The sequence below is a fragment of the Ictalurus furcatus genome, chromosome 7 (genome assembly GCF_023375685.1).
Source record: "Ictalurus furcatus strain D&B chromosome 7, Billie_1.0, whole genome shotgun sequence".
NCBI lineage: Eukaryota > Metazoa > Chordata > Actinopteri > Siluriformes > Ictaluridae > Ictalurus > Ictalurus furcatus.
In genome coordinates, this window is record NC_071261.1 from 8,248,303 (window position 1) to 8,270,321 (window position 22,019).

The 22,019-nt window shown below is 41.8% G+C and overlaps 1 protein-coding gene across 3 annotated transcripts in view; it reads right to left on the reverse strand.

Moving 5' to 3' along the window:
* Nucleotides 1-10,826: 10,826 nt before the first annotated feature.
* atp6v1h (ATPase H+ transporting V1 subunit H) overlaps nt 10,827-22,019 on the reverse strand; it is a 44,796-nt gene continuing 33,603 nt past the window's right edge. For all 3 annotated transcript variants that reach the window (XM_053628170.1, XM_053628168.1, XM_053628169.1), the window contains 3 exons: nt 19,527-19,628; nt 16,266-16,379; nt 10,827-11,344 (listed from right to left, as the gene is read on the reverse strand). In XM_053628170.1, the coding sequence (XP_053484145.1) occupies nt 11,278-11,344; nt 16,266-16,379; nt 19,527-19,628 (283 nt within the window). In that variant the 3' untranslated portion in view covers nt 10,827-11,277. The remainder of the gene's footprint in view (nt 11,345-16,265; nt 16,380-19,526; nt 19,629-22,019) is intronic.

Genomic DNA, 22,019 nt, shown 5'->3' on the forward strand with positions numbered 1-22,019 from the left:
TCGTTATATTACCCTTATTATATCTTAATACTCCTTTTTATTATTCTTATAAAGTTATAATGTTATGTGTGTGTGTGTGTGTGTGTGAGAGAGAGAGAGACAGAGTGTGTGTGTGTGTGTGTGTGTGTGTGTGTTATGTCTGCATGCCTGCCCTTGACTGTACGAGAGTGTGTGTGTGTGTGTTTGCACTCCTCAGCTCTTATACTTCTCTACGACTAATAAACCATAGTGTGTTACTCTTAAAAGATCTTAAAGTGTGAATCCAATTCGTCAATATACCGCTCCTGTGTGTCTAGGTGCCCGTCGACATTTTTTCTTCTCTCCTTTACCGGAGGGGCTGGATTTGGATCTGAACACTCACTATCAGCTCGCGCATCTCACTGCTGACATCATGGTGCTACTTGACGTTCTTCGCAGCACCCCCTCTGGAAATGGAAATGCAGGGTTCCACCCCCCTCTCCGATACAGAATCCACCCCGTGAATGTGTGTATTGACGCCTCTACACAGACAGACCCTCCGCCTGACCCTCCCTCCAGCTTTCAGTCTGAGGATGACGTCACCTTCTCTGATCTGGGCTCTGACCATTCTTCCCTCTTCTCACCTGTCAGGCCGCCGTACTCTCAGTGGTCTCCTTATTTCACCCTTGCTGACTATCCCATGTCCCCAGGACACACCCCATTTTCTTCCCCCTACCGCTCTCCTCACGATTACACACCCACCAGTCCTGTGAATTTTCAATAAAATTACGCATACTAGGTCTCCCTTGTGTTTATTTCATGTCATTTTTATCCACAACACTATCTTAATGAAGTTACACACAAAGGTTGAGAAAATGATTGATTCGCACCATGAACGGTGTGCTATTGAGCAGTAACAGTACAGGAAATCACAAATGATTGAATTTTGTAAAAAAAAATAAATAAATAAATAAATAAAAAAAGTTCCAGTTATAAATACGTGTGTAATGTATGGATGATAAATGATTTGGTACTTTGCCGATGGTGGTGATTAATCTCGGACAAAGTCTTGGCGTCCCACTGTTTGTCCGGAGATTCACAGTGTCACGTGCCACACGTTCTCAAGACGACTAGACAAAACGTCTTTACTATAATAGGCTACGGCTTTTATTTTCCACAGTCGGATAACTCGATTGGGCTTTCATGTCCAGTACCGTGCAGAACTTTTAGTCACATGCCCAAAGAAATGCTGTGGAGCGAAGACGCTTTTAAAATAATGAAATTAAAATAAATATAGTAGTCTCAGGTAGAATTCATGCAGTTTTATAAGTCAGGAAATAAAAGCTGTACGTTTTACTGAGCGTCGAGCAGAACCGAAAACAATTCTTCTGGAGACCGACTGTCGCACCAGCTTCTTATTTTTGCAGCCTTCATTGTGTTTTCTGTCTGGAAAGCGTCTTACATAACACGCTGCTGTCTTTACTGACAAACAAGCATCTCTGTGTAACATTTAATTTTGTGCTAGAAAACTAATGTTTGGGAATCTAACGCTTTTTTTTGTACCGACTCGAAAAATGTAGAAGTCATCAAATAAAATAAAAAACCCTCACAAAGTTTGGACTAGAATAAACAACAGCAAACAAAAATACAGGGCGCTAAAACTTTTGCACAGTACTGTATATTCAGTCAGACAGCCCGTGCTATCGAGTCCCCGTCTTCCTGATTGTATACTGTATACAAACACACCGCTCTGAAAATCACCACATATACAAGGCTGAACATTACACACGCCATCTCTCGGATTTCTCTCCATGCCTACTTCTACAAGGAAGCTGAAAATTATGGCAAAGTAGAGATACTTTGTTCAGTGGCTACTAAACATGATCAAAGTCCTCCCCGTGCGTCATTCTAACACAAAGATGGAGCTCTCACTAAAGCCATTAGCGCTGATGGTGCAATAATGTAGGGTGAATTTATAGACTCATCCAGAGTGTAGATGACCCCATGGCCATTTCACTGAGAAATGGAGGCTCATCTGAACATTTTAGGTCAGATATTATTAACGCTGGGGCGTTTATGAAATAGTCATTGATGATTTCATTGGTCTCAGATGACCCCAGAATGTGTCTGTGAAGTTTCAGCTCAAAATACCCCACGGATCATTTATTATACCATGCTGTAAATGCCCCCTTTTTGGGTGGAAGCAAAAACACGCTGGATTCGTATGTCTCTTGAAATGCAGATGAGCTGCTGTGCCCCGCCCCCTTTCCGGAAGAGAATAGCTAGTGCTTCGGATACTAGATTAGCCGTGGAATTTGCAAACAAAGTGTGGTATAAAATGATTTAAGGTATTTTCCGGGCACATTTCCTTCAAAAATAAAACTATTCCATTGCGTCTTCAGTGGCTCTGATGCCGGGAGTACATGAAGACTCTTATGTTCATTCTTACAGACAGCAACAGAACACTTACAACGCTTACGAAGCTGAGACAGTCTTCTCATCGCTGTGGCTGCTCCGGCGCGGAGAACATGGCGGACTGTGTGCAGCTCACTCAGGGGGACGGGCTATTCTAATAGTGCAGAGTCCTTGGGCGGGGCTCGTTCCAACGTGACATCACGACAGGGCGAAAATGAAAACGACTCATTTTGAGACACCGTTTATGATTTATGGGGAATATAAAAAAAAGGACTGGGTGGATTTTTACCATTGTAGGGTGGTTGTGTACACACACTGCCGACACACATTTATATTCAAACACCATATAAAAGTGAATTTTGCATAACAGGTCTCCTTTAAATGTAAGGTTAGATTATGAGCACTAGACATATACATATATCATTACTGTTCCTAGGAATTTTATGGAAAGACAAGACAAGATGATTCATTTGATAGAAGAGAGCAGAAAAACTGACATTTGGGTTGTGCCCTACAGCACCTTTCAGTGTCTGATGATGCTTTGTTAACGCTGTTTCAGTGCTCAAGTCCTACAAAATGCTACTGATGTCAGCAATCAGGACCTAAATAGGAACTCCCGGTGGCACTGAAAGGTTCATCGGCACAAGAATGGCTCCGCTGCAAGAAATACCAGAAGAACCCAATCACTGGCTGATTGTAACACAGCGCAGTAAACGTTTTCGTGATGTCGAAAGACGTGCTGCGAATTATACTTCAAAAGGTCTTCGACATTCCTCCTTTCGTAACGTGTTAAGTCAAGGGATTATGGTTAAGAGCTCTGAGAGATTGTCACATCATATTAGCGGTGATGTCGGGCGTATACACCAATCAGCCATAACATTAAAACCACTGAAAGGTCTTACTGGAATTTTTTTTTTTGTTTAGGTAATTTAGTTGGTTAGTTCGGCTTACTCTTTGAGTTGTTTTCACACCGTGGACAACTCTTGGTGGGAAACACTGCTGTCTCCCTTTGTTTTATGGAGACTTCGGGTGTGTTGGGGGGAGGGGGGAGGGGGGGGGGTCCCACTCCGGCTGGGACGGGCACGCCTTTAAGATATATTTGTTGGAACGTCAGAGGTAATCCTGTCAAGAGATCTAAGGTTTTTGCATATTTGAAACGTCTTCCACTCGAACTTTAATTTGAAAGTAGGAGGGGTCGCTATTTTAATTGAGAAGAGGTTACAGTTTTCGTCCACTAACGCTATCGCTGATGCGAACGGTAGATATATTATAGTTGCTGGTACTCTAATGCTAGTACTCTAGTACTCTATTTATTTATTTATTTTATAAATGGCATCCCTTTATTGTATACTTTATGGAGTTACAGACACTTCCCACTTAAATCTTTGTGCCTGTTCTTGGGTTTTATAATATTTATATAACCAGCGACAGTTATTGAGTAGCCATGATGAGCCGGGGGGGGGGGGGGGGGGGGGGGTTGGTACTTTTAATTTTGTTTTCCTTTGTTTTTTTTTGTTTGTTTGTTTTTGTTTTGTTTCTTCTTCTCAATGAAATATTTGGGAAAGGGAAGGGAGGAGAGAAGAGAAAAGGTAAATGAATCACATGTAAATGAATCACATGAAAATGAATCACATGAAAATGATTCATATGAAAATGAATAAATAAATTAAAACAAACAAAAAAAAACCACTGAAAGGTGACGTGAATAACATTGATTGTAATGAGACAATGGCACCTGTCAAGCGGTGGGATATATTAGGCAGCAAGTGAACAGTGAGTTGTCAAAGCTGATGTGTTGGAAGCAGGAAAAATGTGTGTGTGTATGTGATTGTGCCCTGCGATGGATTGGCACCCCATCCAGGTTGTCTCCGCCTTGTGCCCCATGCTCCCTGGGATAGGCTCCAGGTTCCTCGTGACCTAAACAGTACAGAAAATGGATGGATGGATAACTACAGTAAGGTCAGTGTGTATTACAATACAAAAACAAGTCCACGGTGTCTATACTGCTAACTTCTCTCCTGTTCCACTCAGCTTACCCTTCTTTTCTGGTGTCCCAAAAAAACAACAACATTAATATCATTGCTCACCCTCAAGCTGTTCCAAACCTGTGTGCTGTTTTCAGTGCAACACAAAAGGAGAATTCTGAAGAATGCTTACACGGCTATACGGAAAAGCTCTCATATGGCCACTTGGAGTATAGTATTTATGGAGGCTTCACGATCTTCTGCCATTTTATAGAACAGAGCTGTAATAGAGTGGAAAACAGTATGTGTGTGCGTTTTGGTGGGGTGGGGGTCTTCTTTTATGTGAGCTTGACATGTGAGTCAATTGGGCTCTCCTTCTCGATACTTTTCCCAAGGTAGATAAGAAGCAAATAACATGGTCTAATCATGCACACACACACACTGAGATGTTTTAATGTACTGCTGAGAGTACATTCATGCCGTGTGATGCGTTGGGTTGCACTCATTCACCCATTGTGACATTCCCCCAAGCGTAGGCAGTGTGACACAGAGACTCACCACAACACTGTAGAGTCACTGTTGTTTTAACTGTAACCAAGGGAACAGGCAATCTGGGGACCTGTGTCAACAAGCCCAAAAGGAGTCAGTCAATAAGATGAATTGAGAATATTCCACCTGACCTGCTCAGGACATGCAGGATGGCCAGAACATGAACTTGTTCACCGTTCATTTCGATACAGAGCACCATTCATTCAACTAGGTTCATTCTACAACCGGTGAGGACCGAGCACATATTTCCCTAGAGCATGGTCTTTAAAGACAATAACAGGAAACATTCGGGTCCGTAATAAAACCTTCCAGTAACAAAACTTCCAATAACATAATCACCCCTTTGTCTTACTTCTACTAAATCTGTTGACACGGAGGCCAGATAATGCATTTAAACTTCCCGCAACATTTCAAGGTCTACAACCTGACATCTGAATGAGTTAATGCATCAGTCAATGCTAATAGGGTGGAAGGTTATTTAGCAGGACATTGAGAAAGCACATAGGGTTCCCACCTGTTAGCTACCAGCGCCACGGTTTGTTTTCCATTTCAGCCAAGAGTGTCTGTACACAAATTACCCAGGTGCTGCATCTGCCAGACCCCTACACGCTGCACACACCCGGTGTCTCCATTATGCCGCCGGCGGTAGTGTTTGGAAGTCATTTGGGGAAATAACATAAATAGGACTGCAGTTGGAAAGCAAAAAAAAAAAAAAAAAATGATGCTTTCAAGCAACATGCAACAAAGAAAGAGAGATTATAGTGGATTAATTCAACAAAAACAGACTTCGTATAAAAACCATAACGAACTTTCTTTCACTTTCACACTCTACGGTGTTACGCAGATGAGGACGGGTTCCCTTCTGAGTCTGGTTCCTCTCAAGGTTTCTTCCTCGTATCATCTCAGGGAGTTTTTCCGCTCAATAGGGATAAATTCACACGCTTAAAATCTCTATCCTGTGTTTATATGTTTCTGTAAAGCTGCTTTGAGACAACGTCCACTGTTAAAAGCGCTGTACAGATAAAACTGAATTATGATCCATGCATCAAGTGCCATGATATAGAGGATATTAATATACTACAGTTAAATGCTAAAGCACTATAAAGGTCACGTTACAGACAAGTGGAGATGTTTTATAATCAAACAGTATTCTTCTGCTGCACCTTTTGTATGTTTATGTCTTTAAGCCGCCTCCACCGCCGCCACCGCCAATGGTAATTCAAAGTGCTTTACATTAAAATTATTAAGAAAATAAAAAGGTATTAAAAATATATATAAGAACAAGAAAAAGTAAGAAACACAAATTAGAAAAATGCAGTAGAAAGAATTTTAAAAATTTGACATACACGACGTATCGGCCGATAAAGGCAATTTTTCACGCTATGGGCCATCGGGCGATGGTTTAGAAACATCCGACGATCAGGGCGGATTATATCCTGTCAATCAAAAGAGGGCGGGAAAACACATGGATTCCGTGCTGTGTGTAAAGATAATTTTTGTTTTCTGTTTACGAGACCAGTTACTGTGAAACAACGTGTTGAAATGGAGAGGATAAAGTTTTTATTTGCATTTCTTTCCGAATTGTGGAATGAATTATTATTAATTTAAAAGAAGGTATAAAAGGGCAGAACTATCGGTCATCGGCCGATTTCACTCTGAATAATCGGTTATCGTGTCGGCTGAGAAATTTAGTATGGGTGCATCTCTTTAAAAATAAATAAATAAATTAAATGATTGTAATGGGTAAACAGGGGTAAAGTTACAGAGCTAAAAAGATCTAGATCGATCACTAGAGTGCAGCGTAGTGTTCAGTCAAGTAAACGCGCGGCTAAATTGATGTGTTGTAAATGTGGCTAGCGTTTGAGCACATCTTACTTCTTCTGGAAGCGGGTTCCAGCCACAGGTGGCATAATCACTAAACGCTGTCCCACCTTGTTTTGAGTGAACCCTGGGTATTTCTAACTGACCCGATCCTAATGATCTGAGAGGCCTGTTCTGTTTCTATCCAGTAAACATATCTGGAATGTATTGAGGTCCTGGGCCATGTAGTGATTTATAAACTAGTATTAGTACTTTAAAATCAATTCTGAATGTAACTGGAAGCCAGTGTAAAGACCCGAGGACTGGAGTAATAAGCTCAGATTTTTTTGGTTGGGGTGAGAATCCCGGCAGCAGCACTCTGAATGAGCTGTAACTGTCTAATGGTCTTTTTGGGAAGACTGGTGAGAAGTCCATTACAGTAATCCACCCTGCTGGTATTGAACGCATGAACAAGTTCCTCTAAGTCTTGACTGGAAAAGAAACACCTACTTCTCGTTATATTTTTGAGCTGATAGTAGGCTTAGTTGGTTATTGCTTTCACTTGACTACTGAAACTTAGATCAGACTCCAAAATGACACCAAGTTTTTTTTAGACCCCTGGAGTCAAGGTGCGTGTTCAGCTTGAGACTCTCATCTTTGTTTCCAAATACAACCACTTCTGTTTTGTCTTTGTTTAACTGAAGGAAGTTTCGGCACATCCACCTGTTAATTTGATCAAGGCAGTGGCACAGGGAGTCTATGGGGTGGGAATGGTTAGGCGACAGGGCTAGGTAGATCTGGGTGTCGTCCGCATACTGTAACTATGGTATGCAATTTGGTTCCTCTTTATAATTTGGCCTAGTGGGAGCATATACAGGTTGAACAGCAACGGTCCAACGATTGAGCCTTGTGGGACTCCATACTGTACGTCATGGACGTCCACTCAGATTCATAGCTGCCTACGTTCACTTAGAAACCCCTCCCTTCTAGATATGACCTGTACCAGCCCGGGACCGTCCCAGACAGCCCTACTCAGTTTTCCAGTCTGCCTAGGAGTACGGTGTCAAAAGCAGCACTGAGATCCAATAACACCAGCACGGTTATTTTTGCCTGAATCAGTATTTAACCGAATATCATTAATCATCTTTATGAGTGCCGTCTCTGTGCCGTGATGCTCCCGGAAACCAGACTGAAAATTGTCCAAATAGCTAGTTGAGCATAGAAATCGCTTCAGCTGATTGAAAACAACCTTTTCAATGATCTTGCCTATGAAAGGAAGATTGGTCTATAGCTGTTTAAAACCAAGGTTATCCAGATTGCTCTTGTTCACAAGGGGCTTAACAATTGCTGTTTTCATGGATTTCAGAAAAAGTGCCTGAGAGGACTGAGGCATTTACTAAGAGATGTCGAAGAGATCTTTTTTTTTTTTTAAAAAACACTTAAAAACGTTTTTGAAAAAGGATGAAGGGAGTGTGTCGAGACAGCTGCCGTACTGTTTCGTCTAGCGTTTTGGCATTGACTTCCTCGAAAGTCGACATATTAACATGGTTGTTGAGTTGTCGAGGTGGGTGCTGTCAAACTTCGGTGCAGCATGAGGACGAGCCGATCGCTATTCTAATGTCATGAATGTTTTTTTTAAGCAATGACGGGCTGATTTCTTTCTAGCTCAAATGGTAGATTTATGCAGCTCATCATTGACGGGGGTTTCCCCGCCCACCACCCCGAGTGACGACCAGAACGCCCACCTGGACTTTATCAATTCATTCGAGACTATATTTTTCAGTTCAGTTCACTGACGCGTCCATAGCACGTCATCAGCAGCGAAAATGAAGTGAAATACAGACAGAGGTGTAATGATTATTGGCTGTATCATAAACCAAAGTCATTTATTTGCACCAAACGACTTTGGAGTAAATAATAGATCATGTAAAAGGTAGAACAGTGCGATATCACTGTTTCGGAAGAATGTCAAAAGGTATTATGAGGAGAAAAACAAACAAACTTATCATGGACTGTATCACGGCGTTAACCTTCCATTTTCCCCACAGTGTGTGGTCTGAAGTAGAGACGCACAACACATTCATTAAAACATTTAATAGTGTGTGCAGGAAGTCTATTTACAAGTCACACATGAAACTAAGGTTATGTATTGCTCCCCTGAGAAGAATGATTCATGCACTGGCAATACTGAACGATTACGTTAAACAATACGCAAGAATATTAATATCAGGAAGGGACTGTAGCAGACCTTCTGTCCATCAGCGAGTCCCTGAGACCAAGCGTCAATAAGTTCTAATGATCAAAATATATACTACACAGAGGCGGGAAAAAGTAGGAAATGCACAGAGGAGCTTTCAAATTCATGCTTAGATGCTGTTCAGTGGCAGAACGCGTTATTGGGATTGAACAGGTAACGTGTTCGAAGTGAAAACAAATGCAGAAATGAATAGGAAGTGCACTTTTTTTGTTTGTTTGAAAGCTTCGCATTGAGAGACGGTGTGCGCGTTGGGACTGGGCTCCCGCAGGACAAGTCAAACCTTCCGAGTGCAAGATGTTTACCTTCGCTCTGCGCTTCAAAAGACACAGAATATGACGCTCGTGGGGAGGATTGCCGGGGTGTCTGCTTCAGGACTTCAATAAAGTTGTTCTGCAAATGACTATTTGTTATCGTTTGTGAATGAAAAGTGACTGTTTTTACACAGTGTTTTCCCGTGTTTATGGGGCATAATTGTAGTGTCTACGTTTATTAAAATTTTTTTTTTAAAAATAGCCTTCCTACACAGTGTGGGAAATAAGTATTGAACGCGTCAACATTCCTTTCAGTAAATATATTTCCAATGAGGTTATTCACATGAAATTTTCACCAGACATCTCAGAATTAACTTAAGAAATCCGGAAATATAAAGAATTCACAACATTAAAGTCCATAAATAAAGTGATGTGTAATCAAGTGGAATGACACGGGAGAAAAGTATTGAACACACTAAGAAAAAGCAGTTCAATGCAAGGAACCAGCTGATATCTGTAAGTAATTATACCTCCTATCTGTCGGAAGAATAGTCAGAAGAGTAGAACAAGAGTCAAGGACGACTCGGAAAGAGCTCCAGAAACACTTGGAGGCAGCAGGTGCCATCGTCACAGAGAAAACGATAGGCAATGCACTCCACCGCTCACGCTCACCCCGCAAGACTCCATTACTAAAGAAAAGGCATGTCGAAGCTCGTTTAAAGTTTGCTACAACTCATTTGGACAAGCCTGTGAAATACTGGGAGAGTCTAGTCTGGTCAGACGAGAGCAAAATTGAACTTTTTGGCTGTCGTACTGCACACCATATTTGGAGAAGAAATGGCACTGCACATCACCCTGAAAACACTACACCAGCAGTGAAGCATCATGGTGTGGGGCTGTTTTTCATCACATGGAACTGGCGGACTTCATATAATTGAAGGAACGATGACTGGAGTCCTTTACCGGGAGATTCCTGAGAAGAATCTGCTCCTATCCACCAGGATGATGAAGATGAGATGTGGGTGGAGCTTCCAGGAGGACAACGATCCAAAGCATACGGCAAAGGAAACTCACAACTGGTTTCAGAAAGAAAAAAAAATCCAGGTGTTAGAACGGCCCAGTCAATCACCTGACTCGGATCCAATTGAACAAGATCTAAAGACAATATGTTTAGAAGAACGGGACAAAATCACACCTGAATACTACGACCCATTCATTTCTTCATACGGGAAGCGTCGTGAAGCCGTCATTACACACAAAGACTTCTCCACGAAGTATTAAATACATTTCAGTTAGTGTGTTCAGTACTTTCTTCCCCATGTCGTTCCTCTTTATTACACAGAACTTCATTTACAGACTTTAATGTTGTGAATTCTTTATATTTCCAGATTTCTTGAGTTAATACCAAAGTCTGGTGAAAATTTCATGCGAATAACCTCATTGGAAATTGGAAATATATTTACTGAAAAAAAAATTTCCAATACTTATTTCCTCCGCTGTATATACCACAACCACGTCCAGTTTAAATGTGAATACAGATATGAACATTTAAGGCATTAAACAAATACAAGATGCAGATAGTAGCCTACAGTTCACACCGCCCTGGAGAAATGTATAGCAGACCGAATGAAACTGGTTTATTAAGTTCATCTTTATTGGAATGCTTACTTGTATTACACAGAAGACGAAAACGCATACGAATAAATTACACTGAATATCAATTCACTTTGGAAACTACTCAACCATTTCACAACAAGCACGAACATGCACAATTCTACAAAATCAAAGTAAAGCCTCTATGATCAGTGGCTGCACATAGAAAACTGCTACTGCAACTAAAAGAGAACTGCAAGTGTATACACTTACTGTAATGTATGGTGTATATACATTAATCATGCTCTGTTAGGTCAGTAAGCCTGGGCAGTCAAGGTGCTCTTATGAACACAAACACACACACACACACACACACACACACTACATCAATACAGAGGATCAAGGCTTTTTTTTTTTCTTTCCCCCACAATGCAGCAATAATAGACACTCACACAACATCCACTGATGCAAACACGAGCTCAGAGAGAGTTCAGCTGCGGGCGGCCACAGCCGGTGTGGACTGCTCTGTGGACTGCAGCTGTTTTCCCAGATACTCCCTGCAAAACAAGACACAATCGTTACAACCCTTTACCTGTCGCATCCAGTTTTATGGATTTCTTGAATCAGCTGCAGGTATGTAGTCTCGCAGCGCAGCAAGCTTTCAGCCACTTACTTCAAGAAGAGAAGGGGAAAAGACGTCGTTTGTAGTCTGACAAAGAGATGTTAATTACACGCTCACTTTCAAAGGCGGTTCACCGTGACATGCATGTCGCCGAACACACTATACACCGCGACTATATCCGACTGGCATTTCTGAATAATCTTTTATTCGCATGGGAGCGTTTTGTTCCAGGAAAGGATCCAGGCTATTGAAATCTGAAAAGCCCACTTTCATAAGCAGGACACGACAACATTTGTACCGAGTGAAACTGCTTCCTGTTTAAAAGCTTGAAAAGCCTGCCATCTTGAATCAGAAAATATTCCTGCCTTCCGGCTAAGAATATTTTGTCCGTCACTAAGCAGATGACTCGGGAACGAGGACGTGCGCTCGCATGAACACATCTCTGCTCGCCGTTCTTATCCGAAAGACGTTATTATGAAGAATTTACTCAATAAATGAATAAACGTGAAGCATGTCCTGCACTACTAATGAACGCTGATACGCGGATCTACGATAAAGAGCACAGTGACTATACTTTTAGCGTTTTAATTTCATGCCTCAGCTCTGTTGAATTCTCAGATCTGATCACAAGTGGGCTGTTGATTCCTTTTCTATAACAGCAGCTCAGACAGTAGTTCAGGCTGCATTACAAATTCATATATTAGTATGCTCATTCTAATACGTTACTGTTTCTATAGTAACAGGTCATTCACAGGGACATGTACGGCTTGATGTGATTTAATCGGATAATAAACGGAAGTAAATCTTGATTGCCAGAACTTTGTAAAGGTCAGTAAGATTTCTGTAAGTATGTTAAATGTTATAGCAATGCATTATAATGAAATCATTTCATCTCGGTCTCTGAAACAAAACGCAGGGTTTTTTTTTTTCCCCACAGAGACGACCCACAAAACAGCTGCTGGGGCCGAACAGTAAAGTAAAGCGCTAACAACATGCTTCTGTGCACCCCTAATAATCCCAGAGAGAGCGAGACATTCGGCACTGCCTAATGGAACTCCAGCAGTGCTCCACCTCAATAGCAACACAAGCTAAAAAACCACGCGCGCACAGCAAGAGCTGGAGAGCTTGATAACCTGTTCAGGTGGAGTGCAAAGTCGATGTTTATCTGCCGTGCGGCAACGGAAGAGCTCACCGATGCTTACAAATGACACCGAGAGATGTGAACATTATGTCGCTTAATTCCTTTAAGTAGTGCAACCAATCCAACATTGATGCTAATTCAACAGGATGTCACTAAGAACACGTGTCAGTCCCAGTGATTAAGGACAGAACATCTAGTGAAGACAATCTGTGCTATATATAATCTGCGCTAAAGGAACAAACCCATAGCAACACTTACACCAACGCACATCCGTGATAGTCTAAGGCTAATGAATAACTAGTTTACCTAGGACTCTCCCATGTGTGAAATAAAAATCATAAAACGCGGACATGTGCTACAGGCATCGCCATCCAACTGACGGGCTGAAAAAAAAAAAAACTTTCTTATTGGCTTACGTATTTTCGCACCAGTTTTGTAGGCATTGCTGTACACGTACAATCTATGTGAACAGTTAACAGTGGGTTGGGAACGTATTCACTTTCAGACCCCTTCACGTTTTGCACATTTTACTGTGTTATTGATTCACTCCAAGATGAAATCACGTTCACTTTTTTCGCCATTAACCTACACACAACTATCCATAACGCCAAAGCGAAAACAAAAGGTTTCAGATTTATGTATTTATTCGCGAATTTATTAAAAAGCAAAAAAACTGAAATCTCTCATTTGGCGACGTATTCAGACCCTTGGCTTATGCACTCCAGACTGAGCTCAGGTGCATCCTGTTTGCTTTGAGTATCTTGAAATGTCTTCAGAACTTGGATTGCGCATGCTTTAGAAAGGCACGCACACTACGATTCATAGTACACGTCGGATCGAAATCCAAGCCGCGGAGTCCGATTAGCTCTCCATAGACCTCTGCGATCAAATGATGTTAAGACATAGTGCTGGGCAAGGGTGTAAATCCACTGGAAAATATGTGGAATCAACAGGACTCTCCTAGAGCTGGCTGAATGAATAAACTCTGGCTAACAACTGGGCTACAAGGGCCTCGGTCAGAGAGTTGACCAAGAACCCAATGGCCACTCAAACAGAGCTTCAGAAGTCCACAGCAGAGATGGGAGAACCTGCCAGTAGGAAAACCATTTCCTCAGAAATATTCCATTAACACAAGACATATAACAGACACTTAAAAGTACTGTGAACAAGAGGGAAAAGACTCTAATCTGGTGAGAAAATTGAACATTTTGGGCTCCAAAACACTACGTCTGGTGAAAACTCTGTTCATCAAATGGCTAATACCATTCCTATGGTAAAGTATGATGGTGGCAGCGTTATGCTACGGGAGTGCTTCTCAGCGGCAGGGACTGGAAAACTGGTTAGAACTGAGAAACGGTTGAACGCAGCCAAATACAAAGAGGCTCTTGAAAACCTGCTCCAGCGTGCGCACAACCTCAAGAGTGGCACGAAAAAGGTTACCTTATAGCACGATAACGACCCAAAGCATGCAGCCAATACAATGCTGGAGTGGCTTTGGGACAAGTCTCTGAATGTCTTTGAGTGGCTCTGCCGAAGCCTTGATCCTCATAGAACATCTAGGGAGAGACCTGAAGATGCAGTTCACAGACGTTCTCATCAAATCTGACTGATCTTGAGAAGATCTGCCAGGAAGAATGGGACGGGAGAAATTGCCCAAATCCAGATGTGCATAGATAGTAGAGGACTCAAGTAGAGTCAACGCTGTAATTGCTCCTAAACGTGCTTCTACAAAATACTGAACACTTATCTAAATGAGAGATTTCACGTTAATATTGGGGTTTTTTTTTTGTTTTTTTAAAGAAATGTGCAAAAAATGACTCATTATGGATGACTGTGTGTAGATTAATAGGCAAATTGAATACATTTTTAATTGGGTTCAAATGGGTTAATTTTCATAATAAGGCGCCCTAGGTTTTTGAGTGAAGGTCTCCAATCTGGATATAAATTTACTGCTTACTTTTGCTGTATGAAACGCTGGAAGAATAAATAAGAACCATGATCGCATGATTCTTTCGATAAAAAGCGAATTAAGGTTGTTAATCTCAGTAATGATTTGGTGAGCTGACTGCAAACAGATAAATAACACGACACACTACGCATAATAATACAGTATTAGCATTTACTTTCGTGCCATTTGAGCGACATTTCTTTGCAATCAGCGCAATGCTTAATTTACAGCACTTATTCCATGACGCCATGGGAATGTAATACTCAACATGGATGAATATTTGTTCTTATTAATTGCTTAGTATGACAAATCTGTGACCCCATTTACACAGTGAGTAGTTCCACCTTGATGGTGAAATCCATTCAACACACATGTTCTGATACTGTGATGTATTCTGATGCTGCGTTCATGAAACAAACGCATATATAAAAAAATAATGCTAAAAGATCTACCTTTTCAAGAGAAACGTGGACAACCCAGTGGCGGATACGTGTAACGCGTCTCTAACACGCATCCAAAATAAATTCTTCAGTAATCACTTATTGATTTGATCAATACGAGAAAGACTACAAACAAAACTTAAGAGCCTCCAAGCACATAACAGTCTCATTTAAGATCAAAATAAGCTCTACGGGATCAGACGTGGATAAGAGAGAACGCAAATATTTGTGGTTTCCCCCCCCCCTCTTCCTTGCTTCAAAAGCTTTTAGTCAATATCAGGAACAGCATCAGTATCAAAAACGATTTCCAAATTTCAGCATTTACCATCAACGTGCATCCTTTTTTTTTTTTTTTTTTTAAAAAGTACGACGCTGGTTTCTTTAATGTCATGTTCTGAGATCTTCACTTATAAATGGAACTATTTGAAAATGCTTAGCGTAGTAAAGCATCCTTCAGAATAATAATAATAATTATAATAATAATAATAAAACAGGTTTAAATAACTAGTGGCCCATGGGTATGTACGGAATAAAACATGACAGGACGTGCTATTAAAAGGTAAATAATCAACGACAGGGAGGTTACTACCCCAGTCATTTTCCAATAACCATACTCTCCCGAAGTGTTTTATTCCTCTTATACTGTACCACGGCAATTTGCCAATCATTACATTTTGATCATTTATCAGTTTGTAGTTACATTTCATGTTGTCGAGCATATGAAACATCAATAAACTGTCATTCCATCTCTTTTCTTTCTTAAACAAGAGAAGGGGGTGGGGGCGGGATGCGGCTTCGTCACATTACAGAGAACTCAGAAAGCGCCGAGTCTTCGGTCTTTAAGACTCTCCCGTGGTGGGAAACCTACCGCCTGTTATAATGGTTTCCCGCCAGAAACTCCTTACATAGACATTAAATAAACCTCTCCATGCTTCACCATATCAGCGTTTATTTATTATCGTTTATTCTTGTTAAATAGCAGCATATTAGTTGTGTGTTTATTATTAGCCTTAGATTACACAGAGCTGAACAATTCCCTATGAATTAGCCGTTACTATAGAAACGCAAATGGATTCAAATTAGCACATTAATATAAACCTGTCGTTTGAATTCCATCCCGCACGACTGTCAGAGCTGCTGTTATAGTCGATCAATTAAATAAATCAACCATTATTGCATGTGTAACCACATGCACTTACACGCATTACACTAATAGCGAAAACTTTACCACGGCTTTGGTTCCTGTCGCAGCGGTGTCGAAACACGGTTTAAAATAGTGGGCGTGATATTTTACTTTACCTGGACTGATGAGGAACAGGGAACTTACCAGTTATGCACCATGAGCTTCTGAACGGCTAGTAGGGCATTGTAGCGCACAAGTTGATCTTCATGATGCATGTGATTCATTACCAGCTGCTTCCCACCTAGCTGTTCAATCACCCTGATAGGGAAAGGGAAAGAAAAAAAAAAAAAGAGTGAGACAAGGAGAATAAGAGAAAGAAAAGTAAAATAAGACGAGTGCAGTGCAGGGACAACTCGGATCAATCATAGCGAATAGAGCAGTTTGTTAGGATGCTCTGAATACATAGATGTTCTAAGCAGTGAAGGGACACGACATAGGGTAACTTCTGTACTCTGTCCAAAGTTAATCAATAAACTGAAGTGATTCGGGGACAGCTGCACTCATGCTAAGACCGTGTGTTTCTGCGAGGTCCCCATCAGTGACGCTCAGTCCCGAGTTGCCACGTTGATAATCTAGTCCATACGAAACATGAAAAGGTCCAGACATTTCCGCCATGAAAATGATTATACGGTTCTTTCAAGGTCACTTCACGTTACCAAAACATCTGAAAACTGCTCATTTCGAGAGTCATTCAACTGAGCATAAAGGCACTGCATTAAAATTACACTTAGCCTCATTTGCTAATCACTGCCAAGTCATACTAGTCATTTTCAACAAATGCATTTTGGAGCATTTCAAACCACCCTGCTCAAACTGTGTCAGGAAATTGCACTCCTGGATATCAGTCATTTTAATCACAGGGTGATTACACATATGGTTCGCAGGAAACTATTCAAGCTCGTGGGTAAAATGATAAACATTAGAAAACAAGCAAAATAAATAAATAAATAAATAAATCATGGAGTTCGTTCGGAATGAACGAACGCCCTTTTCACGTTTTAAAATGCGATGGAAAAGACACAATCAGTGCCAGATGTAATAACTAGGGAGAAGAAGATATCATGAAGTAAAAGTAAATATCATGGATAATTCCTCATCTCCAGCAGTGCGGATCGGAGAGACTAAATAGCATTGGAGTGGTCCAATTAAAGGGTTAGTGCCAAAGCTGATTCACAACAATGAGCACCTATGGAGAGCATTTAACTTCCTGCAGAGACTGGGGCACTGTTGAGAGCGGAGGAAATGTTTACACTCGTGGTGGTTGCCCACAGGAAATAATCACCAGGGCAGTCTCTTCGTATTTCTCGCTAAATCACCAACTGTTGCAGTGGAAACAATTCAGCGACAGAGTGGTGTGATGCCTGTTATGTTACCTTGTCGGAGGCAAGCGCGGATGGACGGGAGAGGAGCACTGGGTTCAGGCGGAAGCTAGCAGAAGGTCAGGCGATAGGGCGAACAATACAAACTGGGCTGTACGGGAAAACGTAATCCAAGGCCGAGCGAAAACTCCAAAAACCGTAGAATTCCAAAACGTGAACGAAGGCGTGGTTAACGTCCGGTGAAAGGCAGCTGAGCGTTTACTTCCGCGAAGCGCTAAAGTTAACGAGGCCTTATATAACCTATGATGAAGCACAGGTGTTAGCACTCAGTACTCCGGCGAACTAGAGCGCGTGCATGGACGGGAAGTGTTTGTAGTTGGCACTGCATTCTGGGAACAGTAGCTGCGAGTTCACCGCGATGTGACGGAGCGCCCATCCAAAGGGCTCACTCCGGGAGCCGAATCCTTCCGAGGCCTCCCTCTCCTCCAGCATCTCGGTCTATCTGGATGAGCGGCATGGTAGTCCCTGCGCAAGTTTGGGTCCAGAATGTCCTGGGACGGGATCCAGCACTGCTCCTCTGGGCCATACCCCAGTACACCAGATACTCGAGTTCACCTCTCCTACATCTGGAGTTCAGGATGTTGCGGACGCGGTAGGCTGGGCGGCCTTCAATCTCTAGCGGTTCCGGTGGGGAGTCACGGGGCACCGCCGTGGCCAAGGGACCCGGTATCACTGGCTTGAGGAGAAAGACATGAAATGACGGGGCGATGCGGCGTTGCCTTTCCGGAACTGCTCTCACACTCTTTGTAGTCTTTGCAGAGGAGCTTTTGAGTTTGTGTGCTTCATCAAAGATACCATAATCCCAGATAAACTCTCGCCCTCCAGTGACGCCAGTCGCTGCCAGTTTTTAATTAGCATTTGATGCTAACGATGGTGATGATGGCTCCACTTCCTTATTGGATTTGTTCCAGGTTCCGGGTGCGCCCCGATTTGTTGGTGCCATGGAACTCTGACATGCATACCGGGTGTCCAGTGCTTAAACTCACTTAGCCAGTTTTTAATAAGGGCGGTGGGCATGATGAGAAGAGTGTGACTGGTCAGCTGGGCATCATACACAGCTGACAGGATGACCTGCAACAACCCTCTCTAGAAAGCTGATGACCTGCACCGTCTTGCCCAGGCCCATGTCGTCAGCAAGGATTCCGCCACCCCGCCCGTCCCTGTGCAGGCTGTACAGGAAGGCACTGCCGAGCACATCCACAAACTTCTCCTCCTCCTCAGACATGTTCGATACTTCCTCTAATCGCTGGCAAGCGCGGATGGACGGGAGAGGAGCACTGGGTTCAGGCGGAAGCTAGCAGAAGGTCAGGCGATAGGGCGAACAATACAAACTGGGCTGTACGGGAAAACGTAATCCAAGGCCAAGCGGAAACTCCAAAAACCGTAGAATTCCAAAACGTGAACGAAGGCGTGGTTAACGTCCGGTGAAAGGCAGCTGAGAGTTTACTTCCGCGAAGCGCTAAAGTTAACGAGGCCTTATATAACCTATGATGAAGCACAGGTGTTAGCACTCAGTACTACGGCGAACTAGAGCGTGTGCATAGAGCGCGTGCATAGAGCGCGTGCATGGCCGGGAAGTGTAACAATGAGATTGACGTGACAATACCGTTATCAGCTAGAAGGTTATTATTTTCCAATAACAGCACAAAGGCTTTGCCACTGTGGCGCGTCCCGGTTTGAAGCAGTCCATATATAAATGTCACAGTGCCTAGAATGCATACATATGAGCTGTATGTATGTATGTATGTATGTATGTATGTATGTGTGTATGTATGTATATTTAATTTTTTTTTTTAATTTATATAAAAAAATATAATTTTTATTATTTGCATAAAAAAATTAAAAAGATGTATTTTTTTATTTTATATATTTTTTATTTATATAAAAATAATTTTTTTAATTTATTTTTATATTTTTTTATATATATATTATATATTTTTATTATATTTATATATTTTATATATAAATTTAAATATATACACTGGCCTGTCTTTAGATGTGGAAGGGTGTTACTTTACTGGCTTACCTTTTGCCACGAGGGTAGTGTCTTACATACTCTCCCACATCATGAGCAGCAACAGCAATAACCTGAGGGTCATCGGACACCTCGAGCAGCCTGGTCAGAATCCTGGCACAGAGAAGCACAAACACACGCTCATTTCATATCGGTGCCATCAAAACTGCAACTCCGAAATATCTCTGGGAATATAAAACTCCCTGACGCCGGTTTCAGCCCGTGCGATTTCAGCAGCCTTTCGAGATTACTACTTAATAAAATCTTCCCAGAATTCTATAACAGACTGCTCAATAATGCATAATGTCAGCTTGTACGAAGAAGAGTACACGATAAAACCTGTAATATTATTACAGAAATATTATGTTCTACTTACATCAGCAAGCTTCATGCTGAAATGTTCATGTGTTGCGTAAAAAGAAACAAGCTCTTGATAGACTAGTAGCAAAGCTATGCTTACAAAAATGACTTCAAAAGCATGAAGGAGTCACGGCTGAGTAAAAGACGGCGACATGAATGTTGATTCTTCAAAGTGTATACGTAATAAGGATACACAAAGCTGTATTTTATCCGCTATTTCTTTCCATGCCGTGTCCCGTTTTTCGCCCGGTCATGTTAAAACTCTGATGAGACATCAGAGAGACCATTCACTCTGCTGCTACAATTCAACAATTCGCTTTTCTTTTTAAACCCGAGTTTTGTAATTGCCACTACCAGATTTTTTGGAGAAAAACATGACCTTTGAAGTCGGTCACGATGCCACTAGATCGTTCGAGGAGGTCACGTTATGCATACTGAGAGACCGCAATCTCGACAGATGGCCAAAGAATTCTCTTATGATATGACATTTTTTGCCTGTGACACAAAAAAAAAAAAAAAATCGAGCTGAAATTAGTACAGTGTAAAGCCAGCTTAACACGGAAGAAAATAAAAGGTTTAGATGAGTCACAAGCCTATCAAGTCCCGTCCTTATAATATGTAGCCTATTTCAGGCAGGAGAAATACAGTCAGGAGGGTTAGCTTGACAGAAAGATAAAATACTAAGCCCATTCATCAAGAAGGATGTTCTTTATAATGGCCCTGGTTCGAAGCAGAAAGAGAACAATAGCATGTGATTTAAGGTGTAAAGGACACAGAAAGCAGCTGTATTTCTTTGAGGATTAGAGAGAGATCGCAAACAACAGGCCAAAAATAAGCCGAGGCTGCAATCCCAAGGCGCATTGGTAATTAGAACGATTGCGCAACACTATATAATAGGTGACTCGCAAAGAGAGACATACATTGAAGATGAAGACATTCAGAAAATTAACTACAAGCGGGATAGGATGAAGGATCAGTTGAGGTAAGATAAATGATAGGGGTTTTAAAAAGAAGCCGGGAGTGACGAGATGAATTAGCTCTGTAAATTAAGGCTTGTCCAAAGGGCTAGAAGGAGCCATGATTAATGAAGTCTCAACTGGTGACTTCCAACTACATCCAAGCCAAAGTGTGAACAAACAAACAAAAAAAAAAACAGATCAGTCACATGGAAAAAATAAGTACACCCCTACATTTATCACATCTTCAAAACCATAAAATTAGAATCAGGTGTTCAAGATTGGGTGTCGGTGATTAGAACCTGCTTAGGGAGTGCTTATTTATACTCCTCTCATATCTAATGTCTGGTGTTCCCTTTGCTATTGAGGTGCAAATATCTAAAGAGTTCTATAAGGCCTTCAGGAGCGACTATGGATGACTATGAATCTGGCGAGGGATTTAAAAAGATCTCCAAATTATTTGAAACACATCCTTCCACTGTAAGGAAAATCATCTACAAGTGGCGCAGGTTTCAAACAACTGTCAATTTGTCCAGGACTGGCCGTCCCAGCAAATTCAGCCCAAGAGCAGACCGTCTGATGCAAAAAGAAGTCTCCAAGAACATGAAAATTTCATCACAGGATTTGCTAGTGAGTCTTGCAACTGTTGGTGTCAAAGCGCATGCTTCTACAATCAGAACGAGATTGCACAAATTTGACCTGCATGGGAGGCGTGCCAGGAAAAAGCCTTTGCAAGACTATCGTTTGCCAGTGAGCATACAGGCGAAGACCGGGCCTTTTGGAATAACGCGCTCTGGACAGATGAATCAAAGATAGAGTTGTTTGGTCACAGTAACAGCAGATGTGTTCGGTGTAGACCAAAGAAAGCTTTTCAGGAGAAGCACCTCATACCAACTGTGAAGCACGGTGGTGGAAATGTTATGGTTTGGGGTTGCTTTGCTGCCTCAGGGACTGGACAGCTTGCATTCATTGATTCAGCAATGAATTCTGCATAATATCAAAGAGTGCTTGAAGATAATGTGAGGCCATGTGTCCAAACCTTAACAGAATAAACTTCCGAAACACACTAGGAAATCCACCAAGAATGGCTCAAAAAGAAGAAATGGAGGGTTATGGAATGGCCGAGTCAGAGCCTGGATTTGAATCGCGTTGAAATGTTGTCAGGGGGATGTTGTTGAAACGGGCAGAA